General features: G+C 40.2%; 1 protein-coding gene across 2 annotated transcripts; it reads right to left on the minus strand.

The window, feature by feature from the left end:
* Positions 1–637: 637 nt before the first annotated feature.
* KNG1 (kininogen 1) lies at positions 638–25,952 on the minus strand. 2 transcript variants are annotated; one of them, XM_004003058.6, is made up of 11 exons: positions 25,665–25,952; positions 23,453–23,563; positions 22,376–22,460; positions 18,989–19,161; positions 17,750–17,857; positions 14,523–14,607; positions 12,302–12,474; positions 4,407–4,514; positions 4,203–4,289; positions 2,749–2,826; positions 638–866 (listed from the first exon to the last, which is right to left on the minus strand). In XM_004003058.6, exons 1-11 carry the CDS (start codon positions 25,854–25,856, stop codon positions 756–758), a joined length of 1,311 nt encoding a protein of 436 aa, XP_004003107.2. In that variant the 5' UTR covers positions 25,857–25,952; the 3' UTR covers positions 638–755. The 2 variants fall into 2 exon arrangements, with proteins under 2 accessions (XP_004003107.2, XP_004003106.2); XM_004003057.6 differs by having other exon boundaries at positions 638–2,826.
* Positions 25,953–26,453: the final 501 nt, after the last annotated feature.

The raw sequence follows: 26,453 nt of genomic DNA on the forward strand, positions 1-26,453 counted from the left end.
TATTAACTCTGTGACTCTGGGAAGGGCTCTATGAGCTACAGCTTCCTCATTGTAGAGGAAAGGTGATCACGGAGACCTCAGAGTGGTGGTGAGGATTAAGTTACACCACGAAAGGAGGCTTCAATACGTGTTTGTTACAGAAAATCCTAAATCTCTTATCTTTTATTCTAATGGTTTTCTATTTCTTTTCTTTTACCCAGATCAGAAAGATAATTTTACATTTTCTTTCAACTTTTTTGAGACTCAGTATTTTTTGATAATGAGAAGTTGGTAGATATATTAACAAAAGACTTTTTTCTTTTTTGGTAATAATTTAGATCATAAAAAACTAATATAAGACAAAATCTCTCAGCATTGGGTTGGGAATCAGGAGGAGAAGGAAGAAAGAAAGGGAGAGAGTCCTTAGATCCATGGTGGAAACATGACCCACTACCCCTTGATTGAGCACCCATGACAAGGTCTCTGTGATAGGGAAGCCCCAGCTAAGGGATCCTGCCTCAGTGAACAAGAATGCTCCAGGGCTGCACTGTGAGCCCCTAGGGCAAAGCCCTAGTGCTGGCTCTCTGATCATCTTGACTTGGCTGCAGGTTGGTTGTGACTGAAAGGAGACCAGCGTGAATTAACCAGGAGGGGAACATAAGGATGGAACTTTATTTCACTCAGTCACAGAGGGATAAAATGACATTCTTCTCTATTTAAATTCTACCCCATCTTCTTGTCCTTCCACGCAGGGCTGCTGACAGAGGTTGTCGGGTCTATTGTGCCAACCGTGGAGATTCTGCCGGTAAATTGACCTCACCCTGAGGTGCTGGCTCTGCCCCTGCCTCTTGAGGTCGGCCCTTGTACTCGCAGGACCTTACGTGCCTCTGTAAGTATAGTAAAACTCTGTTAATCTGAGGTTATCGTTCAAAGGGAGGAAGGTGAAGCCACTAATTGACAAGATGAGACCTTTTCCTGAGATCACTGGTACTTTATTTGCAAGTACAGATAATATTTGGAATGAAATAAAAACTCAGTGGCTCAAATGCATCCAATAAATTGAAGAAACAGTGACGTGCATCCGCAGGTGAGTGTAGGTATCCAAAGCCCTATTTCCCTAGGCAAAAGCACAGCAGGGGTTGTGAAAGACATGCCTCCCTCACATTATCAGTAAATTAAAGATAATCATATTATTCTTTCCTGCAAAAGTCCATATACTTCAATGTTATAGCAAAAGAAAATGCAAGTATAAAGGCTAGAAAGAATTTCTCACAAAATCTCTGAACAAAATTTGCATCACATCTCATGATATTCCCTTATCAATTATTAAAAAAAGATTTCCTCAAGCAGGCCAGCCTTTGTATTACTTCTGCCTTCCATCCTTATCATTAAACTCAGAGCTATTGAACAGTAAGGGTTACTCACTCTAAAGCTGGCAACATACAAACAGAAAACTCCTATTTGAAAGCCCTATTGCAAAGCATAGTTAATGAGTAAACAGAAATTACTGACTTACAAGAAACACTCTCACCCAGAAAGAGAATTATCAGCATAGTTTTGTCACATGGGAGTAACTGAGATTACTAGCCCATTTTGGAAACAGAAAGTCAATTTATTTTCTCTGTCCTCCCTTTGGCCAATCTGTCTTTCTCTCTTGTTCCTCTTTGACCTCTGGAGGTTTTTATTATTTTTTTCCCTCCATTAAGAAGTTCAGCATTCAGTCTCTTAACTTCTCTTATTGCCACATATGGACCAGATGTTACAGTTTATTCAAATGTCAAGAATCTTTGTATGAAAATTGATGATGTACATTTTAAGGTACACATTCATTATCAGAAAAGCAACTGCAGTAGGCCACAGTATATTAGTTTGTCCATTTTCTGTGCTAGGTAAGAAAACTTGGGAGGAGAGCTCAGAAAGGAGTTAGAATTCTGCACAAAGTTTTATGTCATCCATAGAGATTGATGTTGTTCCCATGGGGAGTCTCACCATTTATTTCTCTCTAGGCTGTTCTGAATGTTCATGGGTTTTAGTGTATTATATGAGGATCTTTGGACAATGGGGACAGGGGTTGATGAGATGTTAAAGAAATAACCCTGGCTGCCTAAATTAAGAAAGAGCATCAATGAGATCAAAATCATGAGACTCTTCCATTTCCACAGTTGGATTCACTCCATTAACTGGCTTCCAGGGGCGACCAGGACATTTGGGGGAGGTTGTTTCTGGAAAATCCGAAATCAATTTAAATGCAAGGCTATTTGGCTCTATCTGGATGTCAGGGATCCAGTCATCATCACTCTCTGTGGGAGGTGGTAGTGTATTAGGCATCACAGTTGCAATGAGATCTGAGTCCTGAAAGCCAGGAAAGGTCACGGCTACACCTGGCTGGGCTGGGGAAGGGAGTGTTGTCTCCTCTGTCTTCTCTCGCATCTGTGCAGAGGATGTAGTGCTATCTTCATAAGAACTTGCCAAATAGTGTGTCCTCCAATCATACTGCTTTCCATGGTTTTTTCCTTTGTTTTTATGTTTTCCGTGGCCATGACCATGCTTATGTCCATGGCCAAGACCATGCTTATGTCCATGGCCAAGACCATGACCCCTATGGCGCCCATGACCTTGCTCATGCTCATGTTTATGGCCAGGGCCAAGGCCATGTAATTTTATTTGCTTTTCATGGTCCCAGCCATGCCCATGAGTGGGTCCTTGTTCTTTTCCTGAATCCTGCTCTTCATCTTGTACAGGTGACATGGTAGAGTGGGGTAGACTTACAGTTGTTTTTTCTTCAGGTTTCATCACTTGTACTGATCGGAAAGGTGAAAAACCCGGAGGCCTTTTCATGAGTAAGGTCTAAACAGGAAATATTAAAATGAATGCATTACTGTGAAAACCACACTATCAAAGAAGAAAGAAGGGATGGGGGCCTGACAATGTTATCTCAGTTTACGATGGGGAATGTCTTTGCCAGATTTTAAGTGCTATATACATTAATATTCCATAAAGGATGAAAATGAATAATTTTTTCCTCTTTTGATTGACTTAATAATTTAGAGATATTGATTCTTGTTCCTAATAATACTCTAAAATAGAGTTTTTAATCAGGAAAAACTGGATGGTTAACTACATAATCTTTAGGGTACTCTCTAAGCCTATGATTCTATAAGTCATGGCGCATTATTTATTAATTGATACTATTTCTATTAGCACATTACTGCTTTTTATCCAAAAAGATCTTAACTGGTTTTAAGAATGGAATATATAAGCAGCGTATATCCACAGTCACTCCGTTGAATTGAAACACAGGATATATATGTTCACAAGCTTGAAACACAGCCTTTGTATAATGTTTGTATTAAACTATATACATACCTACATATGGCAAAAACCTAAATGCAGAACAAAGGGAGCAGAGGCAACTTGTATTGAAGCTATGGATTTGTGGGTCATTTCTACCTACACACTTACTACCTGTGAGAATGTGGTGGCTGGAGGCAGTGTTTGGTGATTCAAAGAGCATGGTCTTTGAGGTCAAACAAGCCAGCGCCTAGTAGTTCTCAGTATGATGGTGAACAGAGTAGGCTCTGATTTTACCTAGATTTGTATCTGAGCACCACTAGCTTCATTTTCCTTGTATGTAAAATAGGAATGATAAAATCACCTGCCTCGTAGGGTTGTCAGGAGAAAAATATGTCTCAATGTCAAGTCCTCAGTACAGGGTCTAAGATGGAGGAAGCACTTGATGAAGTTATTATCCACTTTAGGACTTTAGCATCTTTGTAATTTTTAGTGTCTCAATCTTGAAAGTAGGGAAAGTACTACTTACCTCCCAGGGTTCTTCTAAGAAGTAAAAAAATGATGCGACCTAATGCTTCTCAAACTTGCATATGGGTATCACTTTCCTGGGGACTGTGTTAAAATATAGCTTTTGATTCAGGAAATGTAGAGTGGGGTGTGCGACCTATATTTTTCCCAAGCTCCTTGGATGTGCTTCCTTAAGAGAACCTGTGATCTCACGGGACACTGGCCTTGTCGGAGAAGTGATTAAGGGGACAGCTGCTCTCCCTTTCTAGCCATAAGAAGAGAGATCAGCACAGAAATGTGTGTTCTCCCCATTTAAAAAAGATAGTCCTCTCCAACTCATGTAAATAGGGGTTCATTTTCAACCTCCAAATATGATTTTCAGAATGAGCATAGCTAACCCAAACCAACTGCAATTAGAATCATACCCGTCCAGGTGATTGACAGTTGACAGTAGGGTAAACTTTTTCCTCCCAAGGCACCACATAAACATCAGCATCACAGTTTAGAATTAGCTATCCATGAAAATTGAAGGCAAAAGAGAAAACAGTGTTATTCATGGGATACATATATAAGCATAAAACATCATACAGATTTCCAGGGAATCAGTAAGACAGCTGCATTATACTCACACCATGTTTATTGATCTCACAACTCTTGGTCAGCTCTTCATTACTTCCCTTAGAACATGTGGTTTCCCTTGCTATGAACACAATAGAATACTTTTTTCCAGCTACCACCTGGAAAGTGAATTAGCACAAAATAGGAGCTTAATTAATGCTGTGTAATAAATCATACATTTTTATCATAAGGGCTTTTAGGGGAGAATCTTGATATTTTAATTATGTACTGAACGAAGGAGAGTTACCCTCAAAATGCACAAATATTTGATAACAAAACCTTGTATGCACATTAAAATATTTGGCAATTGGGCTTATTTCCTTTTTTAAATGGGAAAAGAAAACAATGCTATAATTTTAATTTTTCTATTTTCCTGAGTTTTATTGTTCAGCAACTGCAAGATTCACCAGAAATTCAAAGGCTCAAGTCATAATATGTAGAATCTAGGACAAGTAAGAAGAAAACTTAAATATTTCCTTTAAACACACCTTTTTGTTCTACCAAAGCTTGAATCAGAGAAAAGCCTCTTGATGAAAGTGAAAGAGGAGAGTGAAAAAGCTGGCTTAAAGCTCAACATTCAGAAAACTAAAATCATGGCATCTGGTCCCATCACTTCATGGCAAATAGATGGGGAAACAGTGGAAACAGTGTCAGACTTTATTTTGGGGGGCTCCAAAATCACTGCAGATGGTGATTGCAGCCATGAAATTTAAAGACGCTTACTCCTTGGAAGGAAAGTTATGACCAACCTAGATAGCATATTCAAAAGCAGAGACATTACTTTGACAACAAAGGTCCGTCTAGTCAAGGCTATGGTTTTCCCAGTAGTCATGTATGGATGTGAGAGTTGGACTGTGAAAAAAGCTGAGTGCTGAAGAATTGATGCTTTTGAACTGTGGTGTTGGAGAAGACACTTGAGAGTCCCTTGGACTGCAAGGAGATCCAACCAGTCCATTCTAAAGGAGATCAGTTCTGGGTGTTCTTTGGAAGGAATGATGCTAAAGCTGAAACTCCAATACTTTGGCCACCTCATGCGAAGAGTTGGCTCATTGGAAAAGACTCTGATGCTGGGAGGGATTGGGGGCAGGAGGAGAAGGGGACAACAGAGGATGAGATGGCTGGATGGCATCACCGACTCGATGGATGTGAGTTTGAGTGAACTCCAGGAGTTGGTGATGGACAGGGAGTCCTGGCGTGCTGCAATTCATGGGGTCGCAAAGAGTCAGACACGACTAAGCGACTGAACTGACCTGAACTGAACTGCTATAGAAATTATGTGGATTAAATTATGTGATTAGCAAAGTTCTTTGGATTTCTAGCTTGCTTCTCTGAGGGTTTTTTTTTTAATATTAAGAAACTATTTTAAGCTCTAGCAAGTTTTAATCATTATAAATACTGCCTTCTGTTAATATTTGTGGCCTAATTTTTTTCTTTTTGGTCTAGAATACGTGTACTGTATTTACTTAAAAAGTAAAAGTCATTGTGTGGTTTTTGCCAATACACTGACTTCAACAAAATTGCAAGCACAGTTTTTTTTAAAAAAGCTTACAGCCTTTATATACTTGAAAAATATACTTTATAAAATGTTTTAAAATTATATATATAAATTTAAAAGGTAGTTAACGTGGTTCAATTTTCAGGCTAAGTTATTCAGCATTTCATTCTAGGATTTAAATGTGTATATGCATAATATTATACAGTTATCAAAAAGAATATATTATACATACCTGTTTCCTGGAAGGTTGACCATTATTGAAAAAATTAAGTTATGGAGTGATAGTATAATTCCATAACATAAGTCTTCCCTTTTTCTTTGTGTTTTTTGAAAAGCATGGAGGAATTACAATGGGGGGAGGATGAGGAGAGCAGAGAACAGGAAGAGCTAAACTACTCCTCTACCTTTTCTGGCATCGTTTTCTAGGTAAGCACAGTAAAATTTATAAGACAAATTTGATAACTTGTAAAACTCCAGACGTGTATAAGCTGGCCAGGGAAGTCCAAAAAGTGTTTTAGAGTATATCCATTGGTGATCATGAATTTCGTTGCTTAGTTTGAGAGTATACTTTAATCCAGTTTTCTGACATTGTTGTTGTTATTTAGTCACTCAGTTGTGTCCAGCTCTATTGAAACCCCATGGATTGTAGCCCACCAGACTCCTCTGTCCATGGGATTTCCCAGGCAAGAATATTGGTGGGTTACCATTTCCTTCTCCAGGGGATCTTCCTGACCCAGGGATTGAACCCCAGTCTCCTGCACTGCAGGTGGACTCTTTACCTCTGAGCCACAGTTGATTAATATGATGTTGCCTAGGAAAGTTGACAATATATGACAAAACTCACAGCTGTTGGCTCAATTCTATTCAAGGTCTAGAGGGGAGGAATAAAGTAGACCTGGTCATGGCAACCCACTCCAGTGTTCTTTCCTGGAGGATCCCAGGGACGGGGGAGCCTTGTGGCTCCTGTCTATGGAGTCGCACAGAGTCGGACATGACTGAACTGACTTAGCAGCAGCAGTAATATCTTGTGTTCAAGAACCTCAAAATTGCATCTATATTGCTGTTCTTATCAGAAGTCTTCCCTGCTTAAGTCTATCCTGTCCAAGTTTTGTTTTTAAAGTATAGAATACTACTTAGTAATGTAAATTCCAATGCCTAAAACATTTAAACTAAATAAGCTAGAAAGGTATAAAAAACATTCATCAGTTCTTAGGATGATGAGGCCTTTCATAGATGAAAAGCAGAGGAAAGAACCTAAAGGAAGGGGGAAAATGTCAAAATCTAACTAGACAAAAATGAAAACTGACTCTCAAATGTCACAGTGAATAAGGTAAAAAGGTAAACTGGAAAAAATATGATGTAGGGTCAGTATTCTTATACACAGAAAGCCCAACACTAAGGAAATGAACCAAAGACATAACCAGCTCTTTTGGAGAAGTTAATAAGATAATTACTATAATGAGAAAATAGAGAAATTAAGGAAACAATTCCATTCACTATTGCAATGAAAAGAATAAAGTACTTAGGAATATATCTACCTAAAGAAACTAAAGACCTATATATAGAAAACTATAAAACACTGGTGAAAGAAATCAAAGAGGACACTAATAGATGGAGAAATATACCATGTTCATGGATCAGAAGAATCAATATAGTGAAAATGAATATACTACCCAAAGCAATGTATAGATTCAATGCAATCCTTATCAAGCTACCAATGGTATTTTTCACAGAGCTAGAACAAATAATTTCACAATTTGTATGGAAATACAAAAAACCTCGAATAGCCAAAGCAATCTTGAGAAAGAAGAATGGAACTGGAGGAATCAACCTGCCTGACTTCAGGCTCTACTACAAAGCCACAGTCATCAAGACAGTATGGTACTGGCACAAAGACAGAAATATAGATCAATGGAACAAAATAGAAAGCCCAGAGATAAGTCCACACACCTATGGACACCTTATCTTTGACAAAGGAGGCAAGAATATACAATGGAGTAAAGACAATCTCTTTAACAAGTGGTGCTGGGAAAACTGGTCAACCACTTGTAAAAGAATGAAACTAGAACACTTTCTAACACCATACACAAAAATAAACTCAAAATGGATTAAAGATCTAAACGTAAGGCCAGAAACTATAAAACCCCTAGTGGAGAACATAGGCAAAACACTCTCTGACATACATCACAGCAGGATCCTCTATGACCGACCTCCCAGGATACTGGAAATAAAAGCAAAAATAAACAAATGGGATGTAATTAAACTTAAAACCTTCTGCACAACAAAGGAAACTATAAGCAAGGTGAAAAGACAGCCTTCTGAGTGGGAGAAAATAATAGCAAATGAAGCAACTGACAAACAACTAATCTCAAAAATATATAAGCAACACTTACAGCTCAATTCCAGAAAAATAAAAGACCCAATCAAAAAATGGGCCAAAGAACTAAATAGACATTTCTCCAAAGAAGACATACAGATGGCTAACAAACACATGAAAAGATGCTCAACATCACTCATTACCAGAGAAATGCAAATCAAAACCACAATGAAGTACCATTTCATGCCAGTCAGAATGGCTGCAATCCAAAAGTCTACAAGCAATAAATGCTGAAGAGGGTGTGGAGAAAAGTGAACCCTTTTATACTGTTGGTGGGAATGCAAACTAGTACAGCCACATTGGAGAACAGTGTGGAGATTCCTTAAAAAAACTGGAAATAGAACTGCCTTATGACCCAGCAATCCCACTGCTGGGCACACACACAGAGGAAACCAGAATTGAAAGAGACACGTGTACCCCAATGTTCATTGCAGCACTGTTTATAATAGCCAGGACATGGAAGCAACCTAGATGTCCATCAGCAGACGAATGGATAAAGCTGTGGTACATATACACAATGGAGTATTACTTAGCTGTTAAAAAGAATACATTTGAATCAGTTCTAATGAGGTGGATGAAATTGGAGCCTATTATACAGAGTGAAGTAAGCCAGAAAGAAAAACACCAATACAGTATACTAACGCATACATATGCAATTTATAAAGATGGTAACGATAACCCTGTATGCGAGACAGCAAAAGAGACACAGATGTATAGAACAGTCTTTTGGACTCTGGGAGAGGGAGAGGGTGGGATGATTTGGGAGAATGGCATTGAAACATGTATAATATCATATATGAAATGAGTCGCCAGTCCAGGTTCAATGCATGATACTGGATGCTTGGGGCTGGTACACTGAGACGACCCAGAGGGATGGTATGGGGAGGGAGGAGGGAGGGGGGTTCAGGATGGGGAACACGTGTATACCTGTGGTGGATACATGTTGATGTATGGCAAAACCAATACAATATTGTAAAGTAATTAACCTCCAGTTAAAATAAATAAATTTATATTTAAAAAGATCATTACTCCTGAACAAGTTGACCTTCATTAATAACCAAGGATAAGCACATTTAAAAAACTATAGAATATCATGTTTAACCTTGCATCTTGTCAAGGATAAAAAACAGAGATGACACCTGGTCAGGTGCGGGAAACATGGAATCTCAGTCACTGCTGGTAGTATTTGAATAGGTCAAGTCAAGACCATCAGCCAGTGTCTTACATCCACATGGTGTGAATGAAAATTGACATAATTGCAAATCATTTGATGATCTGTCAATTTGTATCATAAATCTTAAACATCTACATATTCCTTGACCTTTCTAGGACTTTTTGTCAAAGGAAAATTCCTGAATGTGCACCCATAGATCCTTGAAGTGTATTTATCTGAGCAGAGGCAGGGAAGAACATTGACAGCAGCCATGGGGATAGGGCAAAATGAACGGTATATGACAGAAATCACAACCATTCACATGAGGAAACAAAGGATTTATGAAATGTTTGGTATCTGAAATATGAAACCAACCTGGAATGGACATGTACCCAAATAGGACTAAACATGCAAAGCCAAGGCAAGACTAAAATTGTAAAACAAATTAGCAATTTGGCAAATGGGTCACTAAGAGACTGGCTATTGCAAATTCATTATGGTAAGCTGATTTCCAATAAATCAGCGGCTTCCACTAGGGCTGCCTTGAGTGACCAAATCGCTCTCTTTAAATGCAAAAATAAGTAAAGCGTCACCTCTTAAAAGTAAATTTGAAATTCTCACAATATTCCAGATTAGTTTAGCAAGTAAAGGGATGTAGCTTATTCTATTGTGGCTTTCCTTGGACCCTTAGCATAAACACATCCATTCTAGTATGTTGACTAATTTACAGAAAGAACTGGGACTACCAAGAGGACTAGATATACACATTGAGAATGAGTGGTTCTCTCCTGACAGCAACTCTTTGACATGCATTATGTGGTGGAGTACTGGACTGTTCCTGCATCAGTAAGAATAAGGGAATTTTACAGAAAAACAGAGTGAGAAGAAAAGCTGACAAAGACAAGAGCAGCATGAATTGGTACTCCTTTCAAGTAAGTCTAACATGGGTTATGTGCTAGTGAAATCAGGGAGAGGATATGGCATCCAGAAATAAGTGTCTGAGTAGGAGAGAAATCATAGTGTCAGTTTTGATTTATTTTAATACGGTTCAGTTCTTCCTCCCCACCAGCATATAAAACTAATACAGGAAATAAGGAAGATTACAATAAACAGCCCACTGTGATATCAGCTAAAAGCTATGAATAATCTGAGACATTTCTTTTCAGTACTTTTTTCTGTACTTTTTAATAACATGATCGAGAACAGAATGTTTATTCAATTTTATGGCCTCTTTTTGCATAGTATAACACAAGCATTTTCTACATCAAGAACTCCTCACAAAGATGGTTTAAAATTGCTGCTTTATACTGCATTGTAAGGATATGCTAGATACAATTTGATCATTTCTATATTATTGATCATTTTGAGAGTTTACCATTTTATTTTTTGCTTTTACAGTTAAAGCTGCGATGAATATTATTGTATTTAAAGACTTTTCTATTTTATATTTCTAGAAATTAAATTAATGAGCCAGAATTATGAACTTTTAAAGTGAGATTTTCTTTGTAGACTATAAAAATCATATTTTGTGTGTGTTAACCGCTTAGTCATGTCTGACTTTTTGCCACCCCATGGACTGTAGCCCGCCAGGCTCCTCTGTCCATGGAATTCTCCAGGCAAGAATACTAGAGTGGGTTGCCATTCCCTTCTCCAGGGGACTTTCCCAACCCAGGGATTGAACCTAGGTCTCCAGCATTTCAGGCAGATTCTTTATCATCTCAGCCATCAGGGAAGCCTATAAAAATCATGTATGTTTGCTATAGTAGTTTTATCCCTTTGGTCATGTTGCACAGCTTGTGGGATCTTAGTTCCCTGACCAGAGTTTGAACCATGCCCTCAGTAGTGACAGTGTGAAGTCCTAACCACTAGACTGCCAGGAAATTCCCAGTTTGGCTCCTTTCGATGACTTTTCTTTAGCTTGTATTTAGGAAAGCCAGTTCTGAGGTTCCATAATAGGAATCTGTCCATAAATACATTGGTCATATGCTGTTGGAGTTTGAAGGGATTTGGGCTTTTCTGATCCAGCCACAAAGGTTTCATGAGTCTGAATAACTGCCCAGGGTCACCCAGAATGTGAGTGGCAGATGCTGTTGCAGAGCTAGGCCCTCTGACCTCCAAACAAGGATACTCCTTCACCTCTACTGACAGGCATGGAAGGAGAGATGAATTTCTAGAAGGTACAATTGTAGAGGGGAAGGCACCGCAGGCAGGGAAAAAATGAGACGGAGATGAGTATGCAAAGAAAGTTTGGGCAATGACTGGCTGATGTGGCTGAGCCCAAGGCACTGAGTGATGTTATAATGAGAGATGGGTCTACAGAGGCAGAGGATAAGTCTTGTTTTTCCCAGCTCTCAATTTTCTTAATTATACAAGTTGCTAGTACTTATATGTCACTTTAGATTTTGAGAAGTGATTGACATATGTTATTTTTTTGACCCTTCCTATAGTCCTTTATGGGCTTCCCTTGTAGCTCAGTGAGTAAAGAAACTGCCTGCAGGGCAGGAGACCCGGGTTCAATCCCTGGGTTGGAAAGATCCCCTGGAGAAGGAAATGGCAACCCACTCCAGTATCCTTCCTTGAAAAATCTCATGGACAGAGGAGCCTGGAGGGCTGCAGTCCATGGGGTCACAAAGAGTCAGGCACTACTGAGCAACTAACACTTACTATAGTCCTTTATGGCTAGAAAATGGAGACAGTGCTTTAAATGACTTGTCCAAGATCACACATCAAGCATGCTGTGAGGTTGGGACTTGAAATTCAAGTCTACCAAATTCCATTTGTGAGGTATACTGTTTCCCAATCCAGAGCCAAGATCAGTGGCAACATTAGTAAACAATTTGCAATCACTATAATTTATAGACTATCACTATAATTTACAGACCTGTACTGTTGCTTTTTTCACAGTGTCAATCTTGAAATAGAAGGTTCCATTATTCTCTGCATTAAGCTTTGCAATGGAATGGTTCAGAGGCTCCTCCAGTTCTGGACTGTCAACAGGTATAGGTTTGGGGCAGCCAACACAAAGCTTGGTGGGTGGTTGTACAAAATCCTCCCCTGAAAGAGGCAGATTTCACGTCAGTGTGTGCCCTGAAGTAGCAATCTAGCCTAGTACCTTTTCCACATGGGATCCAGCATCCTCTGACAGAGGGCCACGTGGCAGCCCAAGATCCAGCAGTGGAGGTGGTCTGTCAGACCTCCAACTGCCTATCTCTCCTCTTTTCCTCTTCTAAAAGCCAAGTGTGTTTAGGGAAACTTTCAATCAGAAGGTGACTCAATCAATATGCTGCCCTTTTCTAAAGTTTTTGCATTTTTGATGGAAACTGTAAAAAGCAATGTTTAACATAAAGGAATGATTTTCTAGTGGGAAAATGTTAAATCCTGTGATTCTGGTGAGCAGGAAACTTCAGCAATGCTTCATATTGTGCAATGTACACAACTATCTTCCAAGTATGAGAAAAGCCAACTCTTGGTATAAGAATATTCAAGATGAGTCCAGATGTTCAAGCTGGATTTTAAAAAGACAGAGGAACCAGAGATCAAATTGCCAACATCCACTGGATCATCGAAAAAGCAAGAGAGTTCCAGAAAAACACCCATTTCTGCTTTATTGATTATCTCAAAGCCTTTGACTGTGAATCACAACCAAATGTGGAAGATTCTTCAAGAGGTGGGAATACCAGACCACTTGACCTGCCTCTTGAGAAATCTGTGTGCAGGTCAAGCCATGAACAGTTAAAAATGGACATGGAACAACCGACTGGTTCCAAATCAGGAAAGGAGTATGTCAAGGCTGTATGTTGTCACCCTGCTTATTTAACTTATATGCAGAGTACATCATAGAAATGCTGGGCTGGATGAAACACAAGCTGGAATAAAGATTGCCAGGAGAAATACCAGTAACCTCAGATATGCAGATAACACCACCCTTATGGCAGAAAGCGAAGAAGAACTAAAGAGCCTCTTGATGAAAGTGAAAGAGGAGAGTGAAAAAGTTGGCTTAAAGCTCAACATTCAGAAAACGAAGATCATGGCATCTGGTCCCATCACTTCATGGCAAATAGATGGGGAAACAGTGGAAACAGTGACTGACTTTATTTTGGGGGGCTCCAAAATCACTGCAGATGGTGACAGCAGCCAATTAAAAGACGCTTACTCCTTGGAAGAAAAGTTATGGCCAACCTAAACAACATATTAAAAAGCAGAGACTTAGCCAACAAAGGTTCATCTAGTCAATGCTATAGTTTTTCCAGTAGTCATGTATGGATGTGAGAGTTGGACTAAAAAGAAAGCTGAGCGCCAAAGAACCGATGCTTTTGAACTGTGGTGGTGGAGAAGACTCTTGAGAGTCTCTTGGACTGCATGGAGATCCAACCAGTCCATCCTAAAGGAAATCAGTTCTGAATATTCATTAGAAGAATTGATGCTGAAGCTGAAACTCCAATACTTTGGCCACCGGATGCGAAGAACTGACTCATTTGAAAAGACCCTGATGCTGGGAAAGATCGAGGATGGGAGGAGAAAGGGACGACAGAGGATGAGATGGTTGGATGGCATCACTGACACTATGGACATGAATTTGAGTAAGCTCCGGGAGTTGGTGATGGACAGGGAAGCCTGGCATGCTGCAGTCCATGGGGTCACAGAGCATCCGACATGACTGAGCTGACTGGTATAAGAAATACTAACTTGACCTTAAATGTGCACTATCACCCTTTCCGCATATTATAAGATGCAAAGGGAAAAAACCTATAATTGAAAAGATCTTATTCTGATTATTTAAAAATGAGATACAGCTTCCCCAGTTCACAATATCTGATGCAGAGAAAGCTGGTACACAAGAAAGACCAGCTGACGTAATCGAAGGGCAGCTTTGCCCAGAAAACATAAATTTTTCCTTCTGTCACTGTGTTCTCTTTGGCCACTTGCTGAGCAGTCTCAGGTGTACTTGCTGTAGCACAGCAGGGCAGGGATGGGACCCAGTGTTCCTAGTAAGGTCTGTGGGTCATGTAGACTTTATCATGGGAACCAAAGCACAATAGCTATGGAAAGACCCAGCCAGTTGTCTGGGACCAGCGTGAACACCAACACACATTATCCCTTACCTGGATAAAGGTCACATTTCTGCAAGAAGGAAGCAATTCTTAGCTGGAGATCCACATATGCCTTATCTGAACATTCACCAATATCCTGTTTTTTTTTAAGCATATAAGAGCATAAATTAAAAACGTTTTTAAGAATCTTTAAATGACTAGTAAAATTAAAAATAGGATGTTGACTCTGCAAATTATTGTATAGAGAAAAACAAAGCAAAACATAGTCTATATGCAAAAGACAAAAAAAAAGAAACAATGAAAAAGTAGCATCACCACCAACAAATACACACACAAACACACAGAGACATGAAATAAGATGACAAGAATACCTAATGTAGAAATAGTAGCTATACAAGTGAGTGGGTAACATTTTCTTTTAGCAAGACAAAGACTTTCAGATTAAGTTAAAACCAAAGTCAAGGTACTCCATCTTCAAGAATAATAGCATATAATAAAAAATATAATGAAAGATTAAACATAATGGCAAGGGACTTTCTGTGGTGGTCTAGTAGTTAAGTCCCCATGCTTCCACTTCAGGAGGCATGGGTTTGATTCCTGGTTGAGGAACTAAGATACTACAGGCTGGGTAGCACAACCAAAAAATAAAAAAAATTCAAAATTTTAATAGAGTAAAATAAACATAAAGGACAAGCAAAGCCATATGAAGCAAGGGTTAAGTCACTCAGTCATGTCTGACTCTTTGTGATCCCATGGACCGTAGCCTGCCAGACTCCTCTGTCCATGGGATTCTCCAGGCAAGAATACTGGAGTGGGTTGCCATTTCCTGCTCCAGGGGATCTTCCCGACCCAGGGATGGAATCTGTGTCTCTTGTGTCTCCTGCATTGGCAGGCAGATTCTTTACCAACTGCATCACCACCCAAAACACAGAAATAGCTTTATTCTAAAAGACATTAGTTGAGGTATTAATTATAATAAAAACAGAAACAACATATTTTGTTGCTTTTGAACACAGGACCAAAAATAGGAAAGTAATTTAAAAAGCAATCTATGGTATCTTCACTGGGATATTAAAAGTTATTTAAAAAGAAGTTTATCAAGAGTTCTGAAGACATAGAAAAAATGTCACATATAAAGTAATTACAACTAATAAAACACACACACAGAAACAGTCAAAATTGGCCATATTCCCCACCAAAAATAGATAAGAAGGATATACACTCAGATAACTTTGAGTGTTTGGATATATGATGTAACATTATTTTTTTCCTTTGTTTTCTTATTGTCTTGAAGATGCCTATAAATGTATATTTCCAACAAAAGAACACAGATGAATATAATAAATGTCATGTTTTTTAAAGATATAGGAAATACCACACTTACAATACCTTAATTTTGGATGGGGAGAAGTATACTGGAGGTAACTCAAAAGTTCTCAGTATCACCAGCACCTTTGGTCTACCTGAGAAACTTTTGATCATCTGACCCCAGACCAATTAAATCAGAAGGTCTGGGGGAATGGTTTGGGAATAGGTGTTTTTTAAAGCTAGGCTAGTGATTCTAAGGTAAAACATGACTAAGAACTACTTAGGAAACTCCTTAAATCTTTGCTTTTCAAATTTTAATGTGCAGATGAATTGCCTGAGAATCTTGTTACTGATAATATACAGATTCTCATTTAGTAGATGTAGGTGGACTTGAGATTCTACTTTTCTAAGAAGCTCCCTGGTGTTGCTGATGCTGCTGGTCTATGGACCACACTTTGAATAGCAAGGCCTTAAATCTTACCAATTGTGGGCAATATAATTCATTTGCATTTTATGTTCTTTAATTACTGTAATAACTCTGTGAGATAGATACTATTATTCTTCACAATTTTACAGATGAAGAAGTGAAAGCTTAGGAAAATTATACCAAAATCTGACTGGCTTTGTTACCTCAACCAGCCTGTGCATTTCTGTGTGGCAAAGCGAAAACTTAACTGGGGCTTTTATAAACAGATGGAGCAAGATTAAAGCTAGATTACATTTAGGCCCATATAACCTCAATTTGAAGCTAAGCATAAAAAACAGAAGATGTTATAGATGCTTAAAAGGCCAGATTCAATTCAAACTGACAAAGTTACACAGTGACTAGAACCTATGATTTTAGAGGGTTTCTCTCTCTCTCTCTTTTTTTTTAAACTATTTTTAAAAATTCTGGTAAAATATATATACAATTTGCCACCTTAACCATTTAAAACCAATTTATTTATTTTGGGCTGTACTTGGCCCTTGCTGCTGTACGGGCTCTCCTCTAGCTGCAGCGAGGGGGCTACTCTCTGGTTGCTGTCCAGGCTTCTCACTGCAGTGGCTTCTCTCGTTGCAGTGTACAGGCTTTAGGGAGCTTGGGCTTCAGTGGTTGCAAGTCCTGGGCTCTAGAGCACAGGCTCAGTATTTGGGGCACACCAGCCTAGCTGCTCTGCGGCATGTAGGGTATTCCCTGGTCAGGGATTGAACCCATGTCTCTTGCATTAGCAGGAAGATGGCTTTACCACTGAGCCACCAGGGAAGCTCCTTAACCATTTTTAAGTGTATAATTCAGGGACATTTTAGAGGATTGTGCAACCATCCCTACTATCTATTTCTAATAGTTCTCATCACCTAGAATGACTAGGCGAACAGACTTGCAGCCACCTCTTCCTTAAAGCACAGCCTTCTGCTAAAGTGCATATACCCCTGGGAAGGACCTCATGCCTGATCATCTTAACATGCATTAACTCCTGCTACCTTGAGATGCTCTCTTTTAACATAATTTTGGTTCCGTAATAAGATATCATCCTAGAAAGGGTCACTAAGGGAGAGAGACCAGGATGTATTTATTAAAGAGAAAAGTAGGGGAGGGAGGGTGAGAAAACAAGCAGAGACAGTTGGAAGTATTGTCCTGGGTAGAGTTCAGAAGCCTTGTCAGGCTGTTGAGCACACAGAAGGAAAAGGAGATAGGAAAGCATGAAGACATGAAAAGACAAACTTGACTGTGGCATCTTTTGTCTCAGGCTATTGTTAGTCCCTGGATATATCTGTAGATGCTTATTGCCAGATGTGTAGACTCTGACCCCTGGGTAAGCAGCTTGACAGGTGACATGAGCTTCAGATTCTCAATGGGACATGAAATGGAACTGTTGAATGTCATCTAAAATTTTAGTGACTGAGTCTTCCTGTACAGCTGAGTTCCCACACCTGTAAATACTGGACACAAAAGGCTAAGAACTTTATAATTAGATTTTTTGCCTACTTACACCATTTGAAAGGGACTTGCAGTCTGGAGTTAAGAATAGAAATTTCTCCTTGGAACAATTAGTTTGTGCAATTGAGTAAGTAATTTCATAGTTCCATCCAGCCACCACCTGAAACAATTTTGGATTGAATATTTAAAGGTCAGTTTAAACATTATTCACAGTGTTAGAAGGAGCTTAGAATAATATCTGGCATTTGGTAAGTGCTCAAAAATACAAACTATTATTATTACTAGGCAAAAGTCATTACCAAATTAATATTGAGCACTTTATGATGCTCACACCCTTCAACACAACACACACATACAGCTATACATCTGAAAATGAAAAGCAATTTATAGATAGAGTTACTGTATTTTCTTAAGTAAGACCCAGCAATATTTCTTCTGTGGGCAGCAGGAAAAAAAAGATCTGTTAAATTTTGTAAAATATTAATAATGCTTTTCTAGATGGATAAAGAAAACTCGGGAGCTGGAGTGGCTTTAACCAGTAGGTCCTTAGGCTCCCAGACGGCCGGGCAGTAAGATTTCTCCTGCTTTATCTGAGGTGGGTCCCACCCTGATAGCTGGATATGAACAGAACCAAAAAGAGCTTGCATCTTGCATGAAGGCAAGCTCCAGAAGGCCAGCTAAAGGTCAGTTAAAAGCAAGGAATGCTACTGACCAAAGTGAGTCCTCCATAATTAGAGCCTGAAATTCAAGGGGCCCAGTTAACTGTCAGTAAAGGCTTCAATGGAAAAACCGGATTTATTAATACAAGTATTTGCTCTTTTCTCTGATGAAACAGAGACTATAATTTAGAGGGTACCCAGCAACTGTGCCAACCTTTTTAGGTACATTTTAATATTGGGGGGTCATGTTTGCCTCATGATAGCTAGGTGATGATAGAGTCTTTTTAAACTCCTAAGGCTAGAATGACTTTTTTTTTTCACCAACGACTTTTCCATTTCACAGCACAGCAGAGCTGACCACCCATTCATTAAAAACAAATCTCCCAGGAAGGAAGTCTGATTGGCCTCCTTTCCCGTCTTTACACACTGCAGCATCCAAATCACTGTGCCTACGGAGAAAGCCTTTGTCTCCCCAAGCTGGTCATATGAGAACACGGAAGAGTTCCTCACCACCACCTGTGGAATCATGTTGTCCTCTGGCCAAAGATTTATTTTAGGTAAAGAAATTCTAAACCTTAAAGGTCTAACACATTTTAGCAATACTATGGCAAGAGAAAAATTAAAGAACAGACCTGTCTTTGGGCTCTTTTTACTTCTTTCAGATCAAAGAGGTGGGGATGATCGGTGTTGTTGTTAAAATGTTGGATGGCATGTCTCAGAACAGGCTCCAAGTCGGGGCTCGTGGTAGATATGGGATGCACACAGCCAAGGCAGTCATACTGGGCTGTCACCACGGGGCCCTCAGCTTGACAAACAGTAGGCAAAAGGGCAGCGTTAAGGAGCGAAACCTATATTCACATACATTGCCCTGAATAAGTCAGATAATTCGTCAATAAAAAGCCTTGATAACAAACTTTCCAGTAAATCCTAGTAAGCACTAGAAAAGGGAACCCAAGACTGCTTTTGAGTCAGAGGGAAGGCCAACCATTCGCTTAGGAACATCTTGTATGCATTCTGTTGTGCATGGTTATTTAAAATTTATTTTAAAGTCACTTAAAATTACAGAGTGATACATGAATCTCTCTTCATAAAAATCAAAACATTACAGATGTATTTTAATTTACTTTTCAGTGTTAATGAAAGCCGCTTGAAGCTGGACTCGGGGTGTAATACATTCTGTACCCTTTCTACCGAACAAACATGTATTTCACACCTGCTATAACATGTCCTGTGCTGAGCCTGGCTGTGTGGATACATAAATTCATTAGTAATGTTCACTGCCATGAAGGAGTTGGACAAAGTCAAGGGGGAGAGATAGAACTGGAGATGGATGATTTCAATATAATTCAGCAAGAACTTGGCAAGGCAGGAGCCCAGAGTAAGCGCAAGAAAGACTTTTCTGAGGAAAAGAGACTGAGCTAAGAAGGGTGAAGAGCAGTCAAGGTAACCTCACGACCCGAGGTGTGAGGCCTGAGGAGAAGGGACAAGAGGGTCTGGATGAAGCAGGATGAGGCAGGGACAGAGGTGTGGGACAAGGGGTGCGCGCATCTTATCAGTTTATAGCAGGAGACAGGGAGGGGTGATTTGAGGTCTGAGCAGTCGGCAGGGAAGCAGGGGCTTCCCTGGTAGCTCAGCTGGTAAAGAATCCTCCTGCAGTGCAGGAGACCTCTGGGTCGGGAAGATTCCCGAGGAGATGGGATAGGCTTTCCACTCCAGTATTCTTGGGCTTCCCTAGTGGCTCGTGGCTCAGACGATAAAGAATCCGCCTGCAATGCTGGAGACCTGAGTTCCACAAAGAGTCGGACACGATTGAGCACAGAACTCAGCATTTAGTAGAGAAGCCTCTGGTGCGCAGCCTGAGCTGTGCTCTGTAGGCCTGGATTCCCATCTCCCTGGGTCACCCTCTCCTCTGACGACCCTGATGTAAGCTATGGCGCCCTCTCCTGGAAGAGGCACACATTCACAACTTTCTCCACTCAGCTGGGGGCCTTCCTAGACCTTCTGAAGGGAATTAAGAACGGAGTGCAAGCCCTTAGGGCTTCCCGATGGCTCAGTATTCTTGCCTGGAGAATTCCATGGACAGAGGAGCCTGGCGGGCTACAGTCCACGGGGTCGCAAAGAGCTGGACACAACTGCGTGACTTAGGACACTTTTCCTGTAAGAATGGTCAGCCACTGAACGTGTTTTGATAAAACAATGTAAAATGTGTTTTAAAGGAGAGAGTTTGTATTAGATTACCAGTGTTCATAACAGACAGCCTTCACCCCTGATCAGTGACAGCACATGTGGCAAAAAGGGGAAGTAATGGAGTCCTGGGTCCCTTGACCCTGGGGCTCTCACTATCCAAGGGGGTAAGATCCCTCAGTCAGCAGCTCAGCACAACCCCCTTTGCAACTGTGTGTCAGCTTTCTTAGCATAAACGTGTCAGGAAAAGACTTACTGGGAAATATTTATAGCTTTACCCCCTCCTTTCCTTGTAGAAGTTAGATTGAATCAGGGTAACAGGCAAAGTTAAAAAACCCGAGGGGATTACATGAGAAAGATGAGAGAAATTACTGATGTGAAAACAAACAAAAATAGATGAACACAGAAGATAAAAGGAGCAGATGGAGAAAAGCCCAGAGGCTGGTTTGCCTGACCTCAAGGGCAGCTCCCAACTAGGGTAGGGGAAGAGATGGAGCAAACTTCTGAGGGTGAGAAGAGCAGGGAAAGATGCAAACTCAGTTTTTCTGGGTAACAGAATGATTTTCCACTCCACCCTGCCCCAATTTCTAGAGAGACTTTTAAATTAAAATAAAGATTTAAAATTTTGAAATTCCAAAACATATCTGGCCAAAAATGATTCAGATAAAGGACTGTGGACCTAGCAATAATTTCTGAAGGTGTGGCAGAGAGTATTTTCTCTCATGGTACATATGTGCTGTGCTCTGGATAATGTTAAAATCTGCTTACAATATAGAGTTCTTAACCTGAATAATAAAAAGCTATTCTCATCAGAAAACTTTAATGACTTGTGATTTCTGTTTTGGACTATCTTTCTTTGAATGCAACTTCTTGCAAGAATGGGAACTCAAGGGATGTAGTTTTTGTGGGTATGCTATGGATGATTAAGGCTAAAACAGAAGAGTCACCACGACGGTGAGGTTCACCAGGGTGGCTGAAGATGCTGTGCTAGAGCTCACTTATAAGCAAAGGCCAGTTCCAGGATGGCTTTTGCGACTAACATCACCTAGGTGTGTCCATCCTTCTGAACCTGGCACCTCTGCCACAAGAGGGAAGGAGCTAACAGTGGTTATCTTCTGATAATCTGCTCCATACTTAGAATCTAAAGGAATTTCATTTATGAAGGGTCTATTCCAACCACTCTGCTAATTACTAGCTGTGGGATCTTGGGCAAGATACTTGCCTGCTGTAGGCCTTAGTTTCTTCATTTGTGAACTGGGATATTACTATTTGACTCATAGAGTTGTTGTGAGGATTAGATATGTTACTGCATATGAAGTGGTTAGAACTGTGACTGGTAATAAGCGCTCAATAAATGTTAATTGTTACTACTTTTATCTTGACTTCATTAATACATTATTATGATTATATCTTCAGATGTATCATCTAGCTTCATCCAAAAGAATGGTACAAAGTGGAAATTATTGTTATCTCCTTTTACAGGTAAGGAAAAACGAAGAAAGTGAGAGCTTTGAAAGATTCCAGGCCAGATCTGACTCAAAACCTGTGCTTTTCTCATGCTAGGGACACTACCTACAGTTGAGGCCAGTTCTGTCTTCTCATTCTTTCCTGCACACCTAATACAACGCAGCTCCTGAGGAAGAGAATACGGATAACACCAAGGGGATGATTGGCATGAGCCTGGGCACACCTCAGGAGTCTGCCGCTCCACCCCTCCAGCGCCCCCACAAGGTTTCAAATGGTATCGCCACTGCCGCCTTCAGGTAAGAGTTTTTGGCACCATATGGAAAAGGTTCATTTCCCCCCAGGGCAGCTCCAGCAAACACATCAGCTACCTGGAGTGATCAGGCAGGTCTGGGTAGCCACGGAGAACTTCATATTCCCTCTCTTGGCCACGGTCACTGTGCACTCTCCTGTGGCCTAGGGGGGAAGAAAGATTGAAAAAAAAGATTTATTCTAATCTTTCAGATGAAATCCACTTAGTACTATTGCTAAATATGGCTTTCCTTTTTAAAATCTTGTCAAGATTTTTTTTTTTCCTAAGCAGAGTTTTGAGACACAAGGATAAGTATTTTTTAGCCAAATCATTATTTTTTAAAAGTCACCAATATTCATGAGATAGAGGAGAGGCACTCTAAATGACGAGATTTTAGAGTATGAATCTTTGTTTTGAGCCCTGGAGATATTTCCTTTCATCAAGATGCACACCATGGCTGTGAATCAGTCTGCTAAACTCTCCTCTTGATTAACTTCTCAATTTCAGTGTTCAAACTGCATCCCGGAAGCCAGGGTTTTGACACTGAAGAAATGGCTCCCTGGATTATGAGCAGACTGGCTTGGTTTCTGGCAGGCAGCATCACAATCTCCCTCAATCATTATGGGCAAACCAGCAGCTGTGCTGTGCCAGGGCAGGGTAAGCATTAGGTTAAGACCCCTTGTTATTAAAACAAAACCGTTTGCATAATGTGTCTCATTTTTTCCTTCAACAAGATCATGAAGTCAATTTGATTGCCCCTTGCAAGGCAGCACACTGATTGCAGCTGGTGGAAGGTAGAGCAGGATTCGTACTCAGGACTGTTCAGTTGAAGCAGCCACACTCTCCACTCACCAGCCCCAGATCTCAGCCAAGTATTGATCTGTTGCCTCTCTGGGGCCTGGCCCACATATCCCTGTCAGTCATTAGAGTCCCCTTCCTGTGGGACAGCTTTCTCCATGTTTAGCTGAGGGCTTCTCTATGCCCCTTCTACCTATGTGAGAATACAGACATCAAGCATTTGACTGTTCTACACCGTTGAGGGTGTATGTGCCTCCTATAAAAGCAGCCAGCAATATGAATCATCTCCCGCACTGTGGACAAGTCTAGCACACTTGGCAGAGAAAAATGGAGCCTCAGGAACGGTCAACACACTCACAGCTTGTGCAGAGTCCTTGTAGTCACAGTCCTGCCAAGTTTTGTCACTTTGAAAAGGACAGTCGCCCTCCTTGATTTGGTACTTCAAGGAATAAAATATGTCAGGATTATCCTGAAAAACAGCAACCATGGATAGGTAGGTCTCATCTAACTGACCCAATAGCACATCATTTGAGATCTTGTACAGTTATGAATATTTGACCTCTATTTGATTCAATTAAGGCAAAAACATTTATTAAAATATTAAAAAAATATTGAAAGTTTATAAATATTTGCTTGGAAGAAATTCATAATATACTATTTACAAATATACATATTTTTAAGTTACAAAGTAGATCCAAAGTATTAGCCTATTTTTGTAGAAACCAATTTATACATAAATATATGATTTTTTAAAGTCTGGAAAACTATGCAATGAAACTGTTAAAATATGTGTCTTTCAGTGGTGGGAGTAGAGTTCTCTTTCGGTTTTCTCTTTAAACAAACATTCCTGAATTATCTATTTTTAAAAATTAACATCTATCATTTTTACAGTTAGAAAACAAACCATACACCTTTTTAAACTTTCCAAAAAAAGTAGCAGTTATCTGGATGGTGAGATTAATTATGAGTAATTTTAGTATTTTTGTTTGCATTGTTTTGCTCTTTAGTCTAGCATGTCATGAAATAATAAATAAACCTTTTAAAGTTTAAAGGTGCTGAGTTAGATGAGCTTCCAGATGCAAAGTCTGGGACCTCAGAGAGGATGTTGCCCAGCTTTTCAGTTGGTAGGTGAGAGTAGGGAGGCCCCAGGTGGGTGGCATATGGCTTAGGCAGCCTCCCCACCTTGGAAAAGCAGAGTGAGCCTGGGATTGCAGGTCTCTTGACTCATTGGAAAGTGCTCTCTCCACAGTATTTGCATCAACAAAATAGACTCTGAAGTTCCTTCCAGGTTTCAGATTTTAATAAAACCTATGTGATCATGGTATAGGCAGTGTCCACATGACAAAGTAAAGATGAATAGTGATTCTATGGACATTTTAGAATAAACTAGAATAAACCACATTTGCCATGAATATCAACTAATAAAGACAACACCAATAAACTGTTGCTAGAGAACCCTAGGACTCACATGTGTGCACAAGTCTGTGAAACAGAAAGACTGGATTTTCAGAAAACAACAACAAAAAACCTCTGTCCACTGGACTTTTTCCTTTTTCCTTATCGTATCAAATAGCCATTTTTTTTTTCTCCACCAAAGTAATCAATTGCTTAGCTATCACAGAAACACAGTGTTTTATAGTGAAATTCATTTAAATAAACTATTGAAAGATTTGTATTTCTTAAAGTCACACACGCTGTCAGGCTTTGTCTCCATCCTGTGTGTGTCAATCAGTGATTAAAAAAACAACAAACTAAAACCCAGCTGGAACATGGCTGCTACCTTGATGCAATGAGCCACACTGATTTCATGAGAGATATTTGGTTCAACACAGCTGACTCCTCTTAGACAAACCTTCCCTTTCCCCAAGCATAACTGAGGTTTAGCTGACAAATAAAAGTTGTATGTACATTGTGCAATGATTACCACAAACGAGCTAATTAACACACCCATCACTTCACATAGTTACCTTCATTTTTGTAGTGAGAACACTTAATCTTTTAACAAATTTCCAGTAAAGCTTTAATAGCTGTAATCACCGCACTGTGCATTCGATCCTCAGTACCTAGTCATCTTATAACTGGACATTTGTGCCCTTTGACCAGTGTTTCCCCATTTCCTCCACTGCCCAGTTCTGGCAATCACCATTCTACTTTTGGTGTTTGTGAGATGGAATTTTTAGATTCCACACAAATGAGACTGTATATTTCTTAGATGTACTGCTTTAAGAATGGGCTTTCCTGGTGGCTCAGTGGTAAAGAATCCAGGAGATGTGGGTTTGACACCTGGGTCAGGAAGATTCCCCTAGAGAAGGAAATGGCAACCCACTCCAGTATTCTTTCCTGGGAAATTTCACGGACAGAGGAGACTGGCAGGCTACAGTCCATGGGATCGCAAAAGAGTCAGACGTGACTTAGCAACTAACAACCACAAAGCTTCCTTTTTATTGTCAGTTCTCTGGTGACTGGGGTGCGTGTGTGGGGGTGGGGTGGGGTTGGGGGTGAGTGAGGCCTGGGCTCCAAGTGACAGCACAAATCCCAAGTGACCTCAGGGTTAAACACAGCTCACTCACCATTCTGCTGACCTCGGTTACGCGGTACAGTACAAACTGGTTGCCACTTTTGTTTCCACTGTTATATTTCTTCAGAGCAGTGTCCACAGCTTTAAATACATCCTGGTCGTTGCAGTCGATTTCTTGAGAGGACTCTTGAGTTAAACTTGGTAGCAGCCTGGAGCAAAGGAAAAGGATGGTGATTAATTTCATGATTTAACAGTTTCCCTTTAGGAGTTTCACCAGGAATTGGGAGCCAACTGGGAGCCAAGACAGTGATTTTAACTAGCTTCAGCCTCTGTCTCCTCTGGGCTCTGCTCTCTCTGTCTCAGTGCTCCGGGACCCTGGCTGATTCCTGCTGCCATGCACTATTTGCCCTATTCCAAAAGGACAAAGGACCCTGCTGGGCTATCCAAGCAGATTTCAGGCTAAAACATTACAACACTGGGGTGGTTGGCCTGCTTGTTTGCATTTGGGGCACATGTAGGAGCACAGAGCTCATTTCCCGGTGATTGCACAACTTTGTTTAGCAAATCAGAGCAGACTCTCATAAAGGAGGAGGAAAAAACCCACCAGTCACCTCTGTTATTCCCTTGTGACTTTCCCAAAGCCATTTATGAAGGTCACTGCACGTGACAACAATGCCAGAGTAGGTACAATGTGCAGACACCTTTCAGTAAAATTTCTCTGCAGGATAACTAGCTGCATAGAAGTAAGCTGCCAGCAGTCATATTGCAGGCCTGGAGAACCCATGCACAGGGACATAGTGGGTGCTGCGGGCGGGGGGGGTGGTGTCCCACATCAGGATAT

The sequence above is a fragment of the Ovis aries genome, chromosome 1 (genome assembly GCF_016772045.2).
Source record: "Ovis aries strain OAR_USU_Benz2616 breed Rambouillet chromosome 1, ARS-UI_Ramb_v3.0, whole genome shotgun sequence".
In the NCBI taxonomy this organism is placed as follows: Eukaryota; Metazoa; Chordata; class Mammalia; order Artiodactyla; family Bovidae; genus Ovis; species Ovis aries.